The 19,879-nt window shown below is 46.9% G+C and overlaps 1 protein-coding gene across 15 annotated transcripts in view; it reads left to right on the top strand.

The window, feature by feature from the left end:
• The window catches only part of Eml1 (echinoderm microtubule associated protein like 1), a 168,575-nt gene that overhangs the window by 117,442 nt on the left and 31,254 nt on the right, over positions 1-19,879 (top strand). For 7 of the 15 annotated variants that reach the window (NM_001286346.1, NM_001043336.2, NM_001364197.1 and 4 more), the window contains 2 exons: positions 13,947-13,975; positions 18,036-18,165. In NM_001286346.1, coding sequence (NP_001273275.1) covers positions 13,947-13,975; positions 18,036-18,165 — 159 coding nt within the window. Of the gene's footprint in view, positions 1-6,852; positions 6,970-11,787; positions 11,911-13,946; positions 13,976-14,739; positions 14,791-18,035; positions 18,166-19,879 lie in introns of those variants that run through there. The other 8 variants (XM_017315168.1, NM_001286347.1, NM_001364193.1 and 5 more) reach the window with 3 other exon arrangements.

Here is a 19,879-nt window from a genome sequence, read left to right on the forward strand (position 1 = left end):
ACCTTCTTCCATTTATTACCCACGGGGCAACTCTACCCAAGGGACAACTTGGAAAATCCCTCTTGATGAGTCAAGCCTACATCTGAGCGCCAGGCCTTCTGAGATTGCATTAGTGGGAGTTGGGTAGCTGGCAATCACAGGTCACATCCTGGAAACTGTAACTTGACTTCCAGCCCACAATGTCTGAGATGGTGATGATGATGGTGATGGTGATGGTAGGGATGATGGTGGTGGTGATGTTGATGATAGTATAGCAATGTCTAAGAAATTAGCCCAGGAAGTGGATCTGAATTTTCAGATGTGGTGCCACCTATTTCCAATAGACCTTCCCAAGTTAATATTGAATTTATCTTTGCTGGAATGCTTAAAGCTCGTAGCAATACTTTCTGAGATGGATAGGTTGAAAGCTGTGCTTTTGAACTCTCCTGGGGCTGTTTTTAATAGTGAGCTAACACCAGAAATACAAACCAGTTTCCATTCAGGTTTCCCGTCCTATACTTAACTCCTAACTTTGAATGTTCTGTGAGTTTGTACCGTGGGTTATGATAAATATGCGAAATGCACTCTAACATTTTACTCACAAAAAGCTCCTTTTTGGCATTTTAACAGCCTGTTTTAAGAACATGTTGGGTCGGTGAGGTTCCCGTGCTTTTCCGCCTAGCAAGGCCTTGTTCTTGCCTGGCTCTGGTTTTAGTTTTTCTGTTCTGAGGAGTCCAGGAAGAAGCCTCGGCTTCAGAGGTTAGGCTTGCTTCCTTTGAGATGTTCGTGTAAGGAGATGGCTTAGTCAGAACACAGTTGGTTCCAAACCACAGGCTGTAAAGCTTCCAAGTTTGAAACTTTGTGGGGACTCAGTCTTGTGAGGGATGCTTGGAAACCCTGTGTCAGCTTTAGCTCTGAAAAGGATCTTTGTAAAAGAAGGGGGATGGGGAGGAGGTGGTGAAGAAGAAGAAGAAGAAGAAGAAGAAGAAGAAGAAGAAGAAGAAGAAGAAGAAGAAGAAGAGGAGGAGGAGGAGGAGGAGGAGGAGGAGGAGGAGGAAGAGGAGGAAGAGGAAGAAGAAGAGGAAGAGGAGGAAGAGGAGGAAGGAGGGAGGAGGAGAGCTGGAGAGATGACTCATCAGTCAGGACCACTGGCTGTTCTTCCAGAGGACCCGGGTTCAATTCCCAGAACCTGTATGGCAGCTCTCAACAGCCTGTAACTGCAGTTCCAGGAGCTTTGACACCCTCTACCTGGGCCCTGCACACACGTGGTGCACAGACATGCATACAGGCAAGACATCCATACACATAGAGTAAAACAATGTTTAAAAATACTGACAGCTCTTTATATTGTGTGGTAAATTGAATCCATGGTCCACTGACAATTTCAGAAGCCGTGGACTCATCTTCTTCTCAGACTATGAGTGCTTCTTAGGGGAAGATTATGCTAATCTTATGCTAATGAGGTGGTGAGATCATGGCAGTGAGGCCAGGTGGCCACAGAGTGTGCCCACCCCAAGGCTGCTCTGAATGGAATTCAGGCCGAGGTTGGTGCTGACCTGAAATGTCTATGTTTTGGCAGGTCCTAGGAACATCTGATTTCTATCAGGAATTTCCAGAAAGAATCTACACTGTGTAAAGACCAGATCTGTCTTACCCTTTAAATCCCATGGCTTTGCTTAATGTACTTGGTAAATATTTCCATGAAAGATATTTACAAAGGGATTTTTTTTTTTTTTTGAGAAATGCCACGGGAAGGAATTTTGATTTGGAAACGAGAGAATGGGAATGCTTGCAAATCATTTTCTAAAAATAATCCTGGCCACTGTGAGTGTTCGCTTGGAGCCAAACCTTCCATCCCATTGAAACCAAGAGACCACCCCAGCCATCCTGTTACCAGTGGGTTCAGAGAGGATGCCTGGGTCCCCACTGGTACTGGTGGATACTCTGGGGCACCTATTGGGATAGTCATAGGAGTCAAGTTGGCAATGTGGGCACTGCTTGGCCCAGATCGCCACATCGTCATTCCTTTCCCCATATGAGCAGCCCCAGCTCTGGCCTCACAGGGGCTTCCGGAGGAGCTCTTGGATTCTAGGCTAATACAGAGAAAAGCCTAGGGACCCCCAGCGTTCCCTACCTCCAGCTCTAGATTCTTCCATGACTTCCTGTGGTGAAGGGCGAAAACAAGCTGTCTCCTCCTCTCACTGGGGCTTCGAGCTCTAGGGAATCACCTTAGGTGGCTGCCTCCCATCTGAGAAGATGTGCCTGCCTCCTGAGTTCCTGTGTAGCCAGTGAGACAGAATGGAAAGCACATGGCACGATCTGGATGTCTTCACGTTTGAGAGCCCTGGCTGTTCCTCGGGGATTTTGTGACACTTGTGTCTCATTCGTTTGGCTCCTAGGGGCCTAACTGGGAAGAAAACACTCAATGGCATGCTTAATGCTCAGTAAAGGGCCAGCTATGTTGGGATGGCAGTGCACAGAAAAATAATACATGAAGTATTCCGAAATTCTCAGCCATTTCTTCCTTGTGTGTAACATGAAGGTGATTGACAACTTCTGGTGACTCTGAAGTGACTGCTCCTTTCTTTGGTTTGCCAGGTTTAGTTACATTTGTATGAATGGCCCAGGCCATTGAGTACAACCCAGAGTTTGAAAAAATCTACCCATGATTCAGGGAACAGATGGCCCACGCCATGATCCTCCCAGCTGCCAGCCAGGCCACTAGCAGTACACTGATCGACCGCAGGAGGCGCGAGTTCTGGCTGGAGTCAGTTTGATAGGTGGAAATGCACTGATATCAGGCAGAGAACCTGGGCTCCGCCCTGATCTGTGGATTCAGATGTAATGCATCAGTAGCCAAAATGGTCAGTGTGGTGTCACTCCCCCCCCCGCCCCCCAGTGCAAATAAGCTATGTGCAAGAATGTCACACCAGCGCCTGCATTCCTTAGCAACAGTGAGAACATCTAGAGGACAAATCTGTAGGCTCTATGCAGCTCCTCACTCTTGAGAAGAAAGTGTTTGTCATGTTCCCCGAGTGTCCTCACTTCCTATAAATCAGGTGTGTGCATCTCTCTTATTTAGAGCTGTAGTCTTTATTATGCTTTCTATCTCGTTGCTCCCTGTCCCATTTCCTTTAAAAGGGATTGGTGGAGTCTGGAGTCTTTCCCATGACTTCATACAATCTTCACCTTCCATCTTCGACTGTTTAACATTTAAAAATTCTTTGCCTCTAAGCAGCCTCGGCACTTTTTAACAGCATTTAATCTCTCTACTGACAATGCTTCCATTAGAGATAAAAGCAATGTAGGGCAATGTAATATTTTACTTTATGTAATATTCATGGCAAATGAATATTAATGATTACATAATGAGTCTTGTCACCATGAAGTACTTATTAAATTTAAATAGGGAGTCAGCAATAACATTCTGAAAGAATGCTATGATGTACCCGGTACACTAATCCACTAAGATTTTTTTTTTAACTTTAAAAAAGTTTTATATGAGAAATGGCTACTTTGTTCTAAGTTTATGAGCACAGTTGACATTAGATGTTACCGGAGAAAGTGTCCCCATTCTGGCCTCCGATAGAGATGTATCAACCTTAGAATTAAAATACTATGTGTCCATCTACAGCTTCTGGCAGTGAGTTGCGTTTGTAGAGTAAGAACTCTCAGCCAACTGTTGGAATCTTTGTTACCACATACATATACACTGTCGGTCTTTGGAGTCAACAAATTTGAAGGGAAAAATCAAAGTATTCTCTAAGGCCCAAGCCCTGCTCCTCTGTACAGCCCTGTTGCTTCGCAGCCTGTCCAGGACAGCTGTGCTGGTCTCTCTGGCCTCTCCTCCTTCTTAGAGCTGGGCAGGCCATGGATTTGTCCTTTGGCTGCTTCCTCCAGCTCCTAAAGGCCCAGTTGGTAGCTTCTAACTAGGTAGGCTAGGTACTACTAACCTAGTGATGACCTTTCTCCTTAGCCTCCAGTTCAAGATCTCCTGGCTCCTTATCCTCTCCTTGGCCCTGACAGTACACCTCTTCAGCCCGCCTCTTCTATTTCCCAGCAGAAAAAAATTTTTTTTTCTTCTCTTTTAGAGTTGCTTTATTTCACAAGTTACCTGTTTCTGAAAAAAATCCCAAGAGAGGACTTGAAGGTCCCCTATAGTATCCGTGGCAACACAGGGCTCATGAGACACTTTCCACGTGCCCGAGCAGAACTTGCTGTGTGGCCCAGCTAATGTGACAGTCACAATCCTGCCTCAGTGTTCCAAGTGCTGAGACTGCAGAAATGTGGCACCATATTCTATGCCAACAAGGGTTTTCTCAACCAGCCAGACTAGTTCAGCATTCTTAACAATGCTAAGGCACGCAGTAGGTGCCCAGAAAACATTCATTGAGCAAATATATCTATTCCTCTTAATGAGGATGAAAGACGGTTAAAATGTTGGATCCTGACAGCCACACCCAAGCCTCCATCCCGGCTCTGCCACTTTGTGTTCCATGATTTTAAATCACTAGATTGGGGAATAGGGACTCTTCAGCATCGAAATAGTATGGACCTCACAGGTGTTCCGAGGATTGAGTACCTTCTTCTCCAAAGCATCCTCCACACCAGGCTGGCCTGCAGGTGCCTGTGTACCTAGGACTATTGTTGCTCCGTTCCAAGGTCACAGCCTATGTGTCTCTCTTCTCAGGGACTGCCCAAGTTTTGTTTCTATAGCTGTGATGAAAAGCAACTCTTTCAGTTTACAGTTCCAGGTTAGGGTCTGTCACTCCAGGAAAGTCACAGTGGCAGGAGTGTGAGGAAGTTAAACACACAGGAGCAGAGAGCGTGAGGCTGGAGAGATGGCTCAGCAGCTAAGAACATCTTCTGCTCTTGAAGAGGGCTTAGGTTCTGTTCCCAGCATCCACGTCGTGGGAGTTGGGGCTCATAACCATCTGTACTTCCAGTTCCAGAAGATTCAACACTCTCTTGGCCTCTGTGGGCCACAGGCATACATGCAGGCAACACACCCACAGAGCAGAGAATGCGCCTTCTTCCAGCCCTCTCTGCATTTACACAGCCCAAGACAAGAGGTGCTGCTCATATTGAGGATGGGCTCTCCTCCACTCCTAACTAACCCAATTAAGAAACGTTCTCACAAGCTAACCCAATTCAGACAGTTCCTCAGGGAGATGGTCCCCCCAGGCGATGCTAGATCAATTGAAGTTAACCGTCACAGAAGCATTTGGAGTTCTGTGCCTCCTACCCCAACCTGAAAAGAGAAGAACGAGGTGCTTGGACAATGTCTGTCACCCTACTCGTGCAGCCTACAGCAGGGCTTCACTTGGACCTACTATATGTGTGGCATGATGCAAGGCAGGATGGGAATGGGATGGGCCGAGCGAAGAGATTGATTCACCTTCGCGGGACTTGTTGACAGCACGGAAACAGGCTGACCCTGGTTTCCTCAGTTTCTGTAAGACACAACACAAAGCAATGGGAAAAGAAGGAAAAGGGTTTGGACGTGTAGCTCACTGAGAAAGACACAGCCCTGAACTGATTTAAAAAAAAATGGCGCTCAAATCATCAAAGCACAGCAGGTGGCTTACCTAAACTCAGGCATCACTCTGAGATGTCACCCAGCTGTGGTCTTCCCTCTGGTGCTTCAGAGTCTAGAGTGGGAGTGACAGTGTTTGAACAGACTTTACCTCACCCTACAAGGCTCAGCTGAAGAGCCCCTTTTTTAGCCCCCACCTGAGGTAGGTGTTTTGCAGACAGCCTGTGTCTGCGGTTGTCCATAGCCCTCCTCCATCTTTACCCATTCCCACCCATGACCTCCCTTGGGCTCTAAGAGAGCAGGGACACTGTCCTTTCTTAGTCTCTGGCCCTGCAGCACTTTGCAGAGTGCAGGAAACACGAAAACCTCCCACTAAGCATTCCTTGAATGCATGAAATTACATTTAAAAAATAAATAAATAAATCTAGAACTGTTTAAGAAACTGGTAAGGAGCGCCACCTAGAGGCTGATTACTAGCACCACACTTTAGCCTTAGTGTTTGTGCTGGAGTCCTAGTTAAATCTCCAGTCCCTTAAAGTGGCTTCTTGTGGGTGACATTGGTTAGGCGGGAAGTCATTGGCAGCAGTGTGAAGGCACTTTGTCCTGTCTTGCTCAGTCCTGAAGTGGTTCTGTCCGTTTTGTGGATGAAGAAGCAAAGCAGCCTGTGTCCCCTGGTGAGCTGCATTGCATAGCTTTGATCTATGGAACACAGACACTCCAGTAGCCCTTGATGCCTCTCCCACCACGACTTTTGGCTTTTGTGCCCACCTGTGTCAGTTGCTCCTAGAAGCCATTCCCTCTTCTCAGATTCCTGGAGACCTGAGCATCCCGTGGGGAATTCCCCTGTGGACTTCCTCTTCTTGGAGGACCATTGTCTATAGGTGTGTGTGTGTGTGTGTGTGTGTGTGTGTGTGTGTGTGTGTGTGCGTGCACACGCGCACGCTCACCTGCATGGACATGTATGCGAGCCAAAGGTTAATATCAGTTGTCTTCTTCGATCAGTCTGTCTCCCCCAGACTCCTCCCCCACCTGCACAGCCTTTCTGTGTGGGTGCTGGGGATCTGGACCCTGGTCCTCAGGCTTGTGTGGCAGTCACTTTAATGACCTAGACACCTCCCCAGCACCTGAAACTGCATTTTCCTTTTTCTGGACACCGCACAGAATCACGGGATTCAAGGTTTGGGCATCTTTTTGCCTTTGTGACTGTCAGCATGAGGCAAAGAATCCTGGTGTCTTTTGGCTTCCTGTCTGGCTCCAGCATCCCGTTCCTATGACCGCAGGAGGTTTGCCTTGCTGTCTTTTTTTTTTTTTTTTTTTTTTTTTGCCTTTCCCTCACCTTTCTTCCCACTGCCTGTGAGCCAATGCATAAGTGACATGGAATCGGGACTCCGGCTTCCGCAGGGCACACAGATCACAAGACTGTCAATCATGCTCTGACAGAGGGGACAAGCCAGGTGAGCCACAGAAAGACAGCTATTTTAAGTGTGACAGAAAGCTGAAGCCACTGTATACTGGGCTCAAACAAAGCAAGAAAAGGGAAAAGGGGGCAGGCCCCCCTCAAGGGACAGGCCCACACTGCATTTTTGGCAGAGTGTCAGAAGGAAAACACTTGGCTTTATAGGAAGAGGGGACTCATTAAAGGCCCAGAGTGAGCTGGCTGACGGGTCACATTCCTAAAGATCCAGACAAAGGGGACCCCACACTCCCACACATCCCTTTCCATAGACCTTCAGGGAGTGCCCAGGGCAGACTGGAGAGGAATGTGGGTGAGTGTAGCAAGAGACGTTCTGAGGCACACCAGGTCATCTGTGGTGTGTGAGGAGAGAAGCAGCCTCAGGCCTTGCCCCTGGTGCCAGGCGGTGGCCGCCCCCTGTTCTGCCCTGGAGATGCAACTGTAAGCAGGATGAAGATGCTGTATTCGTGGGCCTTTCTGCTCAGTGGAGAAACAAAATAAAACAGGGCTCAAAGTGCTATAGACAAAAATAAGCCAGGGTGGGGTAGGAGTGTGGACTGTGGGGAGCGGGGCCTGAGGGAAGACTGCAGTGTTGACTGGACGCCCAAGAAGGCCTCACAGGAAGTGGCCACTAGCCTAGACCCAAGCAGCAGTCTTGTGTCTTCTGCAGGCTGGTGTCCAGGAGGAGGGTTAGGGAGCCAATGCGAATACTGGGGTGCTCCAGGCAAGGGCACAGAACAGCAGTTACAGGCTGGAAACCAGAGCTACTTACCCAAGGGGTTAGAAACAGCTTGCCTGGGGCTGTATAGCCTCAAAGGAACCCTAGAATTTAGATCGGAAGGCCAAACAGAGTTTTTACAGTTCCGTGTCCCTTGGCCACACTTCAGAGTTTAGAAAGTTTTGCCAACAGCAAATTCTGCTGTGTTTTTCAGCCAGGCTTGTTTGAGCCTCACCACCCACTCCACACAGGCTCGGAGTGGCCTGGACATCAAGGGAAGCAAGGGATCATATCCCTGATACAGCGTGGGCTGAAGGATGACTTCCGGCAGAGGTGCTTTTCATTGCATTTCAAGTTAGAACTGAGGAGAAAAGGGGTGACTTCAGGGAGATGGGATTTTAGGGAGATGGCTCACTTAGAAAGCCTGCCATACCAGACAATGTGCAGGCTAGTTTTATGTCAGCCTGACCCCAAGCTAGAGTCATTTGGGACGAAGGAAACTCAGTTGAGGAAATGCCCCCACCAGATTCTGTGGGCAAGCCTGTGGGGCATTTTCTTGATAGGTGCTTGATGTGGGCGGGCCCAGCTCCCTGTGGGTGGGGCCACCTCTGGACTGGTGATCCTGGGTGCTTTAAGAAAGCAGACTGAGAAAATCAATCGTGAGGCATCAACTGTAAACAGCACCTCTCCAGGTGCTGCATCATCTCCTGCCTTCCGGTCCCTGCTCTGAGTCTCTGCCTTGACTTCCCTCAGTGATACATTGTAACTTCAGAGTTGTAAGCTAAAATAAATCTTCATCCCCAAGTTGCTTTGGGTCACAGTGTTTCGTCACAGCAACAGTAACCCTAACTAAAACACACAAAGACTTGAGTTCTGAGTTTAGATTCCCAAAACTCATAAAAAGAACTGGGACATAGTGGAATCTGTGCCTGTAACCATAGAACTAGGGAGGGCAGAGACTAAGAGATCCCTGAAGCTCATAGGTCGATGGGCCTCGTCAGATCAATGAGTTCAGTGAGAGATTCTGTCTCAGGAAAAAATACAAAAAGGTGACGAACTATCCTGGACTACCCAGCCTGACCCTACCTGCCCTTGGGGGCTGGAGGTGAGTCAGGGAGCAGGTGAGAAACGCCTCCGCAAGCTCATCTGAACACGCCCTCCACCTGCGCCCCATTGGTCCCGAGAAAGCATCTCTTCTAAACAGCAGCTCCTGATTGGCTGGCATTGTCTGCACCAGCAATCCTTGTTCTCTCAGGCAGTCTTCAATCAGGTCCTCCAGCAGGAGATACTTCTGCGGCTGCTCCAGCCCAGCGTTTACATAGGGGTGGCCCCACCACAGCTCCTGCTAGAGAGAAAGATCTAGAAAAGTCACTTGACATTTGCCTTTGGCCAATACACACACACACACACACACACACACACTCACACACAATACACAAACACACGCACACGTACAGCATAGGCACCTAGCTAACAAGTATATGCACAGATGTGCATGCATAAATAAAGAAGTGATATTAGCAATGTATCTGCTTTTTTTTTTCTTTTTTAATTCAAGCAACCAAAGATTATATCTCTAGCAGCATTTAAGGGGTGATTAAAGTGACCCCACAGGAGTGGCATATTCAAATGTCCTACATATCAGATATCAACATTAGCAAAATTACACTTATGAAGTAGCAACAAACTAATTTTATGGGGTGGGGGAAATCACCACAACATGGGGAACTGTATTAAAGGGTCACAGCATCAGGAAGGTCGAGAACCACTGGATAAACCAGTGTTCCTTGTGCCTGTGGTTTCCTTTCTTCTGATTTATTTCCTAGCTTAAGGCTGGGAGACCTAGCATAGCTGAGCAGTGCGGGGCAAACAGCTGGAATCTCCGGCTGGGGTGCAAGGAGTGGCTCACGTTCCTGCCCTCTCTGAGAGTCTGTGTCTGGTGTGTCTCTCTAATCCAACCTCTTGACCGTAACCCATTAATGATCACGGTGCCCCATGACCTGATCTCGTGGGGTCATCTCAGCACTGCTGCCGTGGACCAAGCTTCCAGCTGGTGGCCCTTTAGGTCAACTATAGCAGTCTCTGGGCTCTTGTCACCTCCCCACTGGCGGCTGTCCCAGGGGGGTCCCCCATTGAGAAGAAGTGGGTGGCCACTTCTCTGGGGCCACACACTCTTTTTGTTTCTCATCTGTTGCCTCCCTCACAAGCTCTGCTTGCTCTAAGAAGGACTGTGGTCCAACTGAGGCATTTTCTTCTTTGATTTCCCAGGCATGGTCATAGGTTGTCACTGTCTGTTTTGTGATGGGCACCCAAGATGTCTGTGCTCAGCAGTGACATTCCCTTATGGGCGGCCTCTGTTCTACCCTTCTGTCATCCTTAGAACAGTTACCATACAAGAGATGTGCCAACAAAGTCCAGACCCACAAGTTCTTTCATCAAGACTTGGATGACTTTTAAAAAATTAACCAATGTATACAGTATTACGCTTTATTATGGCATTCGCAAATAAAATTTGTTTCAACTTAAAAATTTAAGTTAAATTTAATTCTATGTGTATGAGAATTTTGCCTGCATGTACACCTGTGCACCATAAAGAAAGAGTGTTGGATCCTGGGAACTGGAGTGAGTTAGAGATGGCTTGGCCCGGCCCGTCATGTGGGTGCTGAGAACTGAACCTGGGTCCTCTAAAAGAAGAGATGGGGGCTGGAGAGATGGCTCAGTGGTTAAGAGCACCAACTGCTCTTCCGAAGGTCCTGAGTTCAAATCCCAGCAACCACATGGTGGCTCACAACCATCTGTAATGAGATCTGACACCCTCTTCTGGTGTGTCTGAAGACAGCTACAGTGTACTTAGATATAATAATAAATAAATCTTAAAAAAACAAAAAAGAAGAGATGGGGCTCTTAGCTGCTGAGCCATCTTTCCAGCCCTCCTAAACAGTGTGTGTTAGTTTTCCTTTCTCTCCTCCACTTTCATCCTGTCGCCCATGCATCCCACTTTTGTATTGCATATGTTCTATAGCCCTCCCTCACCCCCATCCCTTCCCCTCTTACGGTCTCCTTTTAGATTTCATAGCCTATACTCACTCACACACCCCCACCCACACACACACATATACACACACACAGATGTTGCAAGCTAGGATCCACATTTGAGAGAATGTGTGTGCTGGCTAGTTTTATGTCAATTTGCCATAGCTGAAGTCATCAGAGAGGAGGGAACCTCAAATAAGAAACACCTCCATAAGGTCAGGCTGTAGGCAAGTCAGTAAAGCACTTTCTTAATTAGTGATTGATGGGAGAGGGGCCAGCCCATTGTGGGTGGGGCCATCCCTGGGTTGGTGGTTCTGGGCTCTATAAGAAAGCAGGCTGAAGCAAGCCATGTGGAGCAAGCCAGTAAGCAGCACCCTCCATGGCCTCTGCATCAGCTCCTGCCTCTAGGTTCCTGCCCTGCTTCCATTCCTGTCCTGACTTCCCTCAGTGTGGATTGTTACCTGGAAGTATAACCTGACATTAACCCTTTCCCCGCCATGTTGCTTTACTCATGGTGTTTCATCCCAGCAGTAGTAACCATGACTAGAAGGTTGTCTTAGTTAATACAATATATTCCAGATCCATCCATTTCCTGTAAACTTTATTTTTTTCTTTGCAGCTGTGATGTCAAAGACCAGCTTTAGAACCAGAGGGTAAACTGAGGCAGGTAACCTATGAGGGGTCAGTGTTGAGAGCAGCTGACGAAGGTGGATCCTGTGCTTACAAGGGCTGTAGCAGTTAGAGAAGGGAGGGGGGAAAATCAAACATTCACAGAGAGAGAGAGAGAGAGAGAGAGAGAGAGAGTATGGTTGGAGCAAGGACAAGCTCCAGTGAGTTATTTCTTTTCTTAACCCCTTTTTTAAACCCCTAGAGACAAAGTTTTTTTCTATTAGGAAGGAAATTACCTCATAGCCACAGTTACAAATTTTCCAGAGATAATCACCATAAAAACGCTCTTCGAAAATCCAAATCTTTATACAAAAGAAAATTACAACAGGATATTGATTATGTATTTCTTGTACAAAACTTATATCTAACGAAACAATTCTCATCTATCTTTCTTTCCAGAAGCTCAGAGTAACCTCAAAGCAGTCGTTTTTAGTCATTGATCAGTAAAGTTTAAACAAGCCAAGTCTTTGGTTGCAAGTTTTTCCTTCTGGTTTGCTGGCGACAACCTATGCTTACTAAAAAGCAAGTCATGTTTCTTCTTACTTTTGAAGTTCTGACTGGGGAGGCTGGCTAATCGTCTATTTTCTGTTCCTTTATTTATAATGGAACTATTTGCTCTTTATTGTAACCCTATTAATTCCTGGTGCACACTGAAAACCTGAAAACCTGTTACCTCAACCCTAGATCACAGGCCCATCCTAGGGTGTATGCTCACTTTGATCGTTAGCTTGCCCCAAGCCGACTCTTCTTGCTTCTACAGTTACGAGCTTGTACTGCACGGGTGCTCGCTGTGCCTCTTTCTCTAACTTGAGCGGCGTTTGCCATTCTATCAGGGAGGGCAAACTTTATTCTTAATTCTAACCTAAAACTTTTGATCAACTCTCCTAATTTCCTAACTTTACATTTTCTATCAACTACCCTAACTTCCCAAAATTATTTCAGTCAAGTCAGAAATTCCATAAAATCCTTAGTTCATCTAGACAGCATTTTCTCAAGAATTTTCATCTTCATGTTGATCTGCAAGAAACTGGCCCAACAGAGTGGGCTATCACCCAGGAAGTAATCACACCAGGCTCTAGGCAGTGAGGGTCTCCCGGTGTCCACTCACACCAAGCCACATAAGTGAGGACTGTGGCAGTGACAAACAGGAGAAAGCACATCAGTAGCAAAGAAGCAGTCAGTCCTGGGACGAATTCTCTGGGACTGTGCCTCACCAGAGCTCACCCGTCACAGTTGAGTAGGACGGTGGGCGGTCTCCAGGGAGCTCACTTTCCCACTACAGCTCTTCTACATGGTGTCCACCGTTGTATAAAACTCTGTTGTGTGTCTATACTTCATTTTTATTCATTGGTTGATGGGTGTATGGCTGGTTCTAGCCCTTCTGTTGATGGACACATAGCTGATCCCATTCCTTAATTAACGAGCATATGGCTCGTTCCTGTTGATGAGTGTATGGCTGGTTCTAGCCCTTCTGTTGATGGACAAATGGCTGGTTCTAGCCCTTCTGTTGATGGACATATGGCTGGTTCTAGCCCTTCTGTTGATGGACATATGGCTGGTTCTAGCCCTTCTGTTGATGGACATGTGGCTGGTTCTAGCCCTTCTGTTGATGGGTGTATGGCTGGTTCTAGCCCTTCTGTTGGTGGACATATGGCTGTTCCCAGCTTTTTCTGTTGATGGACATATAGTTGGTTCTGTCCCTTCTGTTGGTGAGCCTATCGCTGGTTCCCATTAATGGTCATATGGCTGGTTCCAGCCCTTCTGTTGATGGACATATGGCTGACTCCACCCCTTGCTGTTATGAATAGTGCATCCATAAGCATGAATATGTAGGTATCTCTGTGGCAGAAATAGGACTCTGCTCATTTTAATTAAGTTCCTTAAATGGAAGAGGAAAAGTTGACCTTGCACATTAGCCAGGGCCACTTGACTAGCCAGGTGCCCCTAACCTATATTTGCTCTTAAATGGGATTACAATCTTATTCACTTAATTTTAAACATATATATATATACATATATATATATATATATATATATATATATATATATATATATATATATCCTTTGCAATGAGATTGGCCTTGTTTACACACCATACATGTGGAAAATGGCTGTAGTGTGGAGCTGCGGAGCTCTGAGAGGAAATGCCCCAGGTGCCCTTTAAAACCTGTGTGGCAGTGCTGGGGAGTGGCTCAGCGGGTAAGACACATCGTGTGGCTGAGAATGTGAGTTCAGATCCCAAAGCCACACAAAAGCCAGGTGGGCACCGTAGCGCTCTTGTAAACCCAGAGTGAGGGAGGCGGAGATGGGGACCCTCTGGAGCAGCCGGCCAGCCACACTGACTGAAACAGCTCTGGGTTCCGTGAGAGACCCTGCCTGCATATGTGCGACAGGCATGACCAGGGAAAAGCATGGCAGTGTCCTCAGACCTCCACACGAACATGCACACACGTATGTCCACACACATGCAAGCACACATCTATACATATGTATATGTGCAAATATTATACACACATATAAATAAATAAATACTTTTTTTTTTTGGTTTATTTTCACAGCAAACCCAAGGAGCCCGCATTCAGTCCAGGTAAGCTCTGGTTTCGTTCTTAGATTGGGGGAGGGGGCATATAATTTAGACCTTGACTGAGTGGGGAACAAAATGGTAACCTCAGAGCCAGGCCACTGGTACTCAGACAACAAACAGTCAGTCATTGGGAGCTCAGATAACAGCAGGGTCACCAGGAGACAGGCAGCAGGCATAGCGACTAGACCCCTACCTGCCCCTTGTCAGACCCACATGGAAGTCAGTGAGGGTTAAAGCAGGGACTTCTCAGGAAAGACGCCCTTTGCCTGTAGCCTGCTCCACCGACCTCTCCTGCGCTTCTCCCCGAGGGAAAGTCTCCCCTCCGTGAGGCTGTCCTACCCTCTTCAAAATACTTGCTCCCTTTCTGCTTCTAATTTCCTAAATTGCAAGCCAATAATACTTCATAAATGGCTGTCTCTAAATCACACTTTCTAAGACAGCAGGTACTTCGTCCTCTCTCCTTTTAGCATATTAACTGTATTTTAAGATATAGCTAAACACAAAAAAAAGTTACAAATGTGTAACTAAATAAATTAATCTGATTTTAGTTTTCTCAGTTTTCCCATCTTCCACACAAAATAAAGATTAATCCCTGAAAATGTAATTACCACAAACCTACAGGCATGCAACCTGAGCATATATGTCATGTCAAGATACATACAATATCCCCCTTGTTCCCTTGTCCCCTTGGGGGCCAGGGTAGCACCGGTGAGCACCCCAGCAGACAGGCCAGCCACACTTGCGGTACCTGCCATCTCTTTGTCTAGCCCTTCAGTCTCCGAAACCCCAAGGGAAGCGCCGGGTGACACACTGCAAAGGTAGGCAGAGCCTCCCAGCCCACAGCTCTCTGCACATGGCTGCTGCCCCAGCCCCTGAGGCTGTTCTCATACAGGCAGGAGCCTCCACGCATGACAGCATTTCTGTTATCTCTCCTAAGTTCAGTGCTCCTCCGAACATTCACTTGAACGGGCTTCGACATGCGGCTGTGATTTGGATTGTCATTCCTCATTGCCTGATTGTAGGAGGTCTAAAAGGATCTGGAGAGATCCTTTTAGACCTGTTTGGCATGAAGCCCTGCACCGCTGACCTCTCCCCACAAGCACGCACCTCTGGGTTTGGTGATTGTGTGCTGTGCTCCTAACGCATTTGCAAAACAGCATTGCTTTCCCAGTTGTACTGGTTGTAGACGTAGGCTGTCCCCGTTTATAGTACACGATGGCACATAGTTAAAATATTGCTTTGTCCTAGTCAGCAATATTTAATGGCGAGATAAGGAAGCGTCAGGCACACGCATTCTTCACTGGACCGTAACCACCACGTGACCTCAACAGACACGCACTATCGGCACCCACAGCAGGCTCTCTAGCTCTCTGGCTTTCGGAAATGCCATTGTATGGGCGTTAGTCTTAGCACCCTGGCTGGGTTGATCCCTGCATTACAGAGTTAGCAGAGTGACTTTCCGGTTCACTTTGAACTCCACCATTCCCGCTTCCCTCTGCTCTAAGGTGGGGCAGGCGGCTGCCTTTTAAGCCTGCCTTTGTGGTCACCAAGGGATAAACGGCAACTTGGGTGAGAGGTTAGAGTAGGCAAGAGGTTCAGAGGAGAAGAGGAGGGAAGAGCTGGAGGTGAGGCTCAGGGGAGACAGCTCATGAGGTGCTGAGAGCCGCTTCTGGCCCACAAGGAGAATCCTTGTGGGGTGGATATAGAAGAGGAGGTCAGCTAAAAGAGAGCCTGCCGTGCTGGCTCGTACTGCTAGACGTATCAGTAAGCAAGTAGACAAAGGCAGGATGGATGAAGAATCTAATGAAGTGCACTGGAGGCTCTCTGGCATTGGCAGCAGTATGTAAGGTGACGTGAGGGAGCATTAAGAGAGCCTGCAGTGATGGCAGTCCCGGGTGAGCCGATCTGGATACAACCAGGGAGGATGCCGTCCCCACCATCGCAGGGGCCGTGGCTGGACCAGTGTGCATGGGGATGAGCACATTCGTGGCTCTCATCTATAAAGTCAAGCTACGTTAAACCCAGAGTGAAGAGTGGCACGGGCATTGGGATCTGAAGTGCATGCATGTGGTGACAAATACTTGCATGCGGTGTGTGACAGTCCTTAGCTGCTGAAGCACGGTGATTCTCCCAATTTATCCTGTTCTCTCTGAGGTGATTTCCTGTGGGGTTTGGCACAGGTTTTGCTGGTCGCCCCTGTCTGGGTTAGATATCATCGATTCTGGATTCTCCGATCTGCGAGAACATCAGAACAGAGACTCTGATCATTTTCCTTGCTCACATTATAGCCTTAGTAGTCAGAGTACCCCAAGTGGGTTGGGTTAGGGGGCGTGGGGGGAAACAGAAGTTGCCTCAGATCGACATATTTTTTTACTTTGGCCCTTTTATTTACTTATATCCATTTATTAGAATACCGAAGTATTTTTGGGTCCTAGAGAGATGGTGCAGCAATAAGAGAACTTGTTGCTCTTGCAGAGGACCCAGGTTCAGTTCCCAGCACCCACAAAGCTGCTCACAACTGCTTATGGCTCCAGGCCCAGGGTTTCTGATCCCCTCTTCTGGCATGCATGTGGAGCATATAGTCATATTCATAAAAATAATAAATCTTCTAATTAAAAGTAAAGTTATTTTAATAGAAATATTCAATCTAGAAAACTGCCTCCCCGTCTCTCCCTCCCTCAGTTAGGCTGCCTCCTCCTCTCCCTCCCCCTCCTTTCTCCTCCTCCCCCTCCTCTCCTCCTCCCCCTTCTCCCCTCCCCCTCTCCCTCCCCCTCCTCTCCGCCTCCCCCTTCTCCCCTCCCCCTCTCCCTCTCTCCCCCTCCCCCCTCTTCCTCTTCCTCCTTCTCCTTCCATTTTCCATTTTAAGCTTCACTTGAAGCATTTTCTTTTTAAATTTTTAAGAATTTTACTTTTAAGATTGATTTACTTAGCTGAGCAGTGGTGGCACACACCTTTAATCCCAGCACTAGGGAGCAGAGGCAGGCGTATCTTTAAGTTCGAGGCCAGCCTGGTCTACAGGGTGAGTTCCAGGACAGCCTGGGCTACACAGAGAAACCCACAAAAAACACACAAAAAAGTCTTATTTAGCATTCTTGTTGCATCTCTGCGTGCACTTCTGCTGACTTCACATTCTTTGCATTTGCAAGGACTGTAAAGTGTAAAGAATGCATGGAATTATATTTTACACTTATATAACAAGGCGATTTAAATATCAAAAGATATATTTTGATTCCGAGATTGTATATACTGATGTATGATACTCACTTGGACTTGGTAATAAAGTGGGTTTCTCAATTACTTGTGATTCTCCATGGTACATTTTCTTCTGATGGTAACATGCCTACACCCAGATGTCACAGGAAATGACTTGGAATCTCACTCAGGCTCTTTACAAATTCTTATGGATGCTCTGAACTTGAGTGAGAAGCTCAAAAATAATAACCACACAAACTTTTGTTTCAGGTTATTTATTTAATTTTGCATTAGATTTTAAATTTTGATTTAATTTTTATTTACATGTATGTGTCTCTGTGTGTGGATATGTGCACATGTAGCCAAATACCCAAAGAGGGCAGAGAAGGGCAACAGATTTCTTGGAGTATTGTGAGTCATCTGTCACGGGTGCCAAAAGCCCAGCTTGGGTCCTCTGGAAAAGCAGTCTGTGCTCTTAACCACTGAGCCATCTCTCCAGCCCCTGTCTGTTGGGTTTCGTTTCCTCTGGAAAACTAATTGAAAGGGACATGGGGGTGGGGGTGGGGTGGAGGGACCAGAGACATGGCTCAGCAGGTAAAGCCACTTACCCAAACCTAACAGAGTGAGCCAGATTCTGAACCTTGTGGGATGGAAGCCAAAAACCAACTCCCAAAAGTCACTCTTTGAGCATCACAAGTGTCATGTGACTCCTGTACCAATCAACACGTTAGATAAATAAATGCATCTTTAAAAAAAAATGTAAGGTGCACAAGGGAGACGGCCACTGTGTGCCCTACAAGCTAACCAGACTGTGGTGTTTGCTTTCGGAGCGCCCCGAGGCATGTCACTGACACCTTCACTGTTTTTGTAGAAGAAGGATATGTAAAAATGTTTCTTCGAGGCCGTCCGGTCACCATGTACATGCCCAAAGACCAAGTGGATTCGTACAGTTTGGAAGCAAAAGCTGAGTTACCAACGAAGCGGCTGAAACTGGAGTGGGTGTATCCTTTACTGGCCAACCAGACTGTCAGGGAAGGCTCCTGGTAAAAGACTTATAAAAGTTAAATATTTTACTATTAGCTGTTTAAAAAGTCAAAATTTCAGATGTGGCCATGTAGGAGAGGCAGCTTCAGAGCAAGTTCCCATGATTGTGGTTCCCGTTCGAATGCGTACCCACTGTCTTCCTGAAAGGACGCCATGGAAACAATCTTTGTACAGATGGATGGATTGGGGGCCAGGGGAATATGAGTGTCTGGCCTGCCTGTCACAGAGAAGCAGCAAGCTTAGTGAAAATCATTAAAATTGGTGTCTTAGTCAGGGTTTGTATTCCTGCACAAACATCATGACTAAGAAGCAAGTTGGGGAGGAAAGGGTTTATTCAGCTTACACTCCCACACTGCTGTTCATCACCAAAGGAAGTCAGGACAGGAACTCACACAGGGCAGGAACTTGGAGGCAGGAGCTGATGGAGGGATATTTCTTACTGACTTGCTTCCCCTGGCTTGCTCAGCCTGCTTTCATATAGAACCCAGGACTACCAGCCCAGGGATGGCTCCACCCACAATGGGTTAGGCCCTCCCTCCTTGATCACTAATTGAGAAAGTGCCTTACAGCTGGAAATCTCGGAGGCATTTCCTCAAGGGAGGCTCCTTTCTCTGTGCTAACTCCAGTGTCAAGTTGCCACACAAAACCAGCCAAAACAAGCTGGGGTGGTGTCGCATGCCTTTAATCCCAGCACTTGGGAGGCAGAGGCAGGCAGATTTCTGAGTTCGAGGCTAGCCTGGTCTACAAAGTGAGTTCCAGGACAGCCAGGGCTACACAGAGAAACCCTGTCTCAAAAAACCAAAACCAGCCAGTACAATTGGGTAAATGTCAGGACTCTAATGATCATAATTTCAACAAACCAACCACTTGTTTTTTTGAAACAGGGTCTTCCTATGAACCTAGCCTTTAACTCACAGCAATGCTTCTGCCTCACTCTCCTGAATGCTGGGGTTATAGGTATGAGCTTACGCTCCCCTAAAGAGCTAGTGGTCAGTCTCTGTTGTTCAATGCTGTATTCATTTCCACCATGGAGGAAGGCTGCAGCAGCCTTTCCCACCTACCAAGACTCTACATCAAGTTTATAGTGATTGTCTGCCACTCAAGGAATAAAGTCGAGCTCTGAAGACAATCCCGACATGTTGATTTAAGTTGGTGCTGCCGAGCCTTCGCTGACAAGAATTAGTATTTGAGATGGTGGAATCATATTCATGGAAATCAAAAGATTAGAAGTTGTTTGGCCATCTATTTTGGCTCATGCCGTGGTAGGGGATCTGCCTCTTCTTTAAATTGAGTAGTTTTAAAAATCTAATCTGGAAAATGTTATTCAAAGAATGCTTCCTTATTTGTGTTTTAAAAGACTCGAAACAAGAAAATTTGCTCCAAATAAATGGCATTTTGGCAGGGTTTTTTTTTTTTTCACTCAAGTTTAAGTAACACTTTGCTCTTTTAAAGTACACATGTGAAAATTTTTAACACTAGGTCAATGAGAAGGCTCAGTGGCTAAAGGTACCTGCTAACAAGCCTGAAGCCCTGCGTTCAGTTTCCAGGATCCACTTGATGGGAGGAGAGGGCCAACTCCTGCAAACTAATCCTCTGACTTCACTTGTACACAGGCCCCTGTGCCCCTGTGCTCTTGCATGCACACACAATAAATAAGGTGTAATAAAATTT

Source organism: Mus musculus, chromosome 12 (assembly GCF_000001635.26).
Source record: "Mus musculus strain C57BL/6J chromosome 12, GRCm38.p6 C57BL/6J".
NCBI lineage: Eukaryota > Metazoa > Chordata > Mammalia > Rodentia > Muridae > Mus > Mus musculus.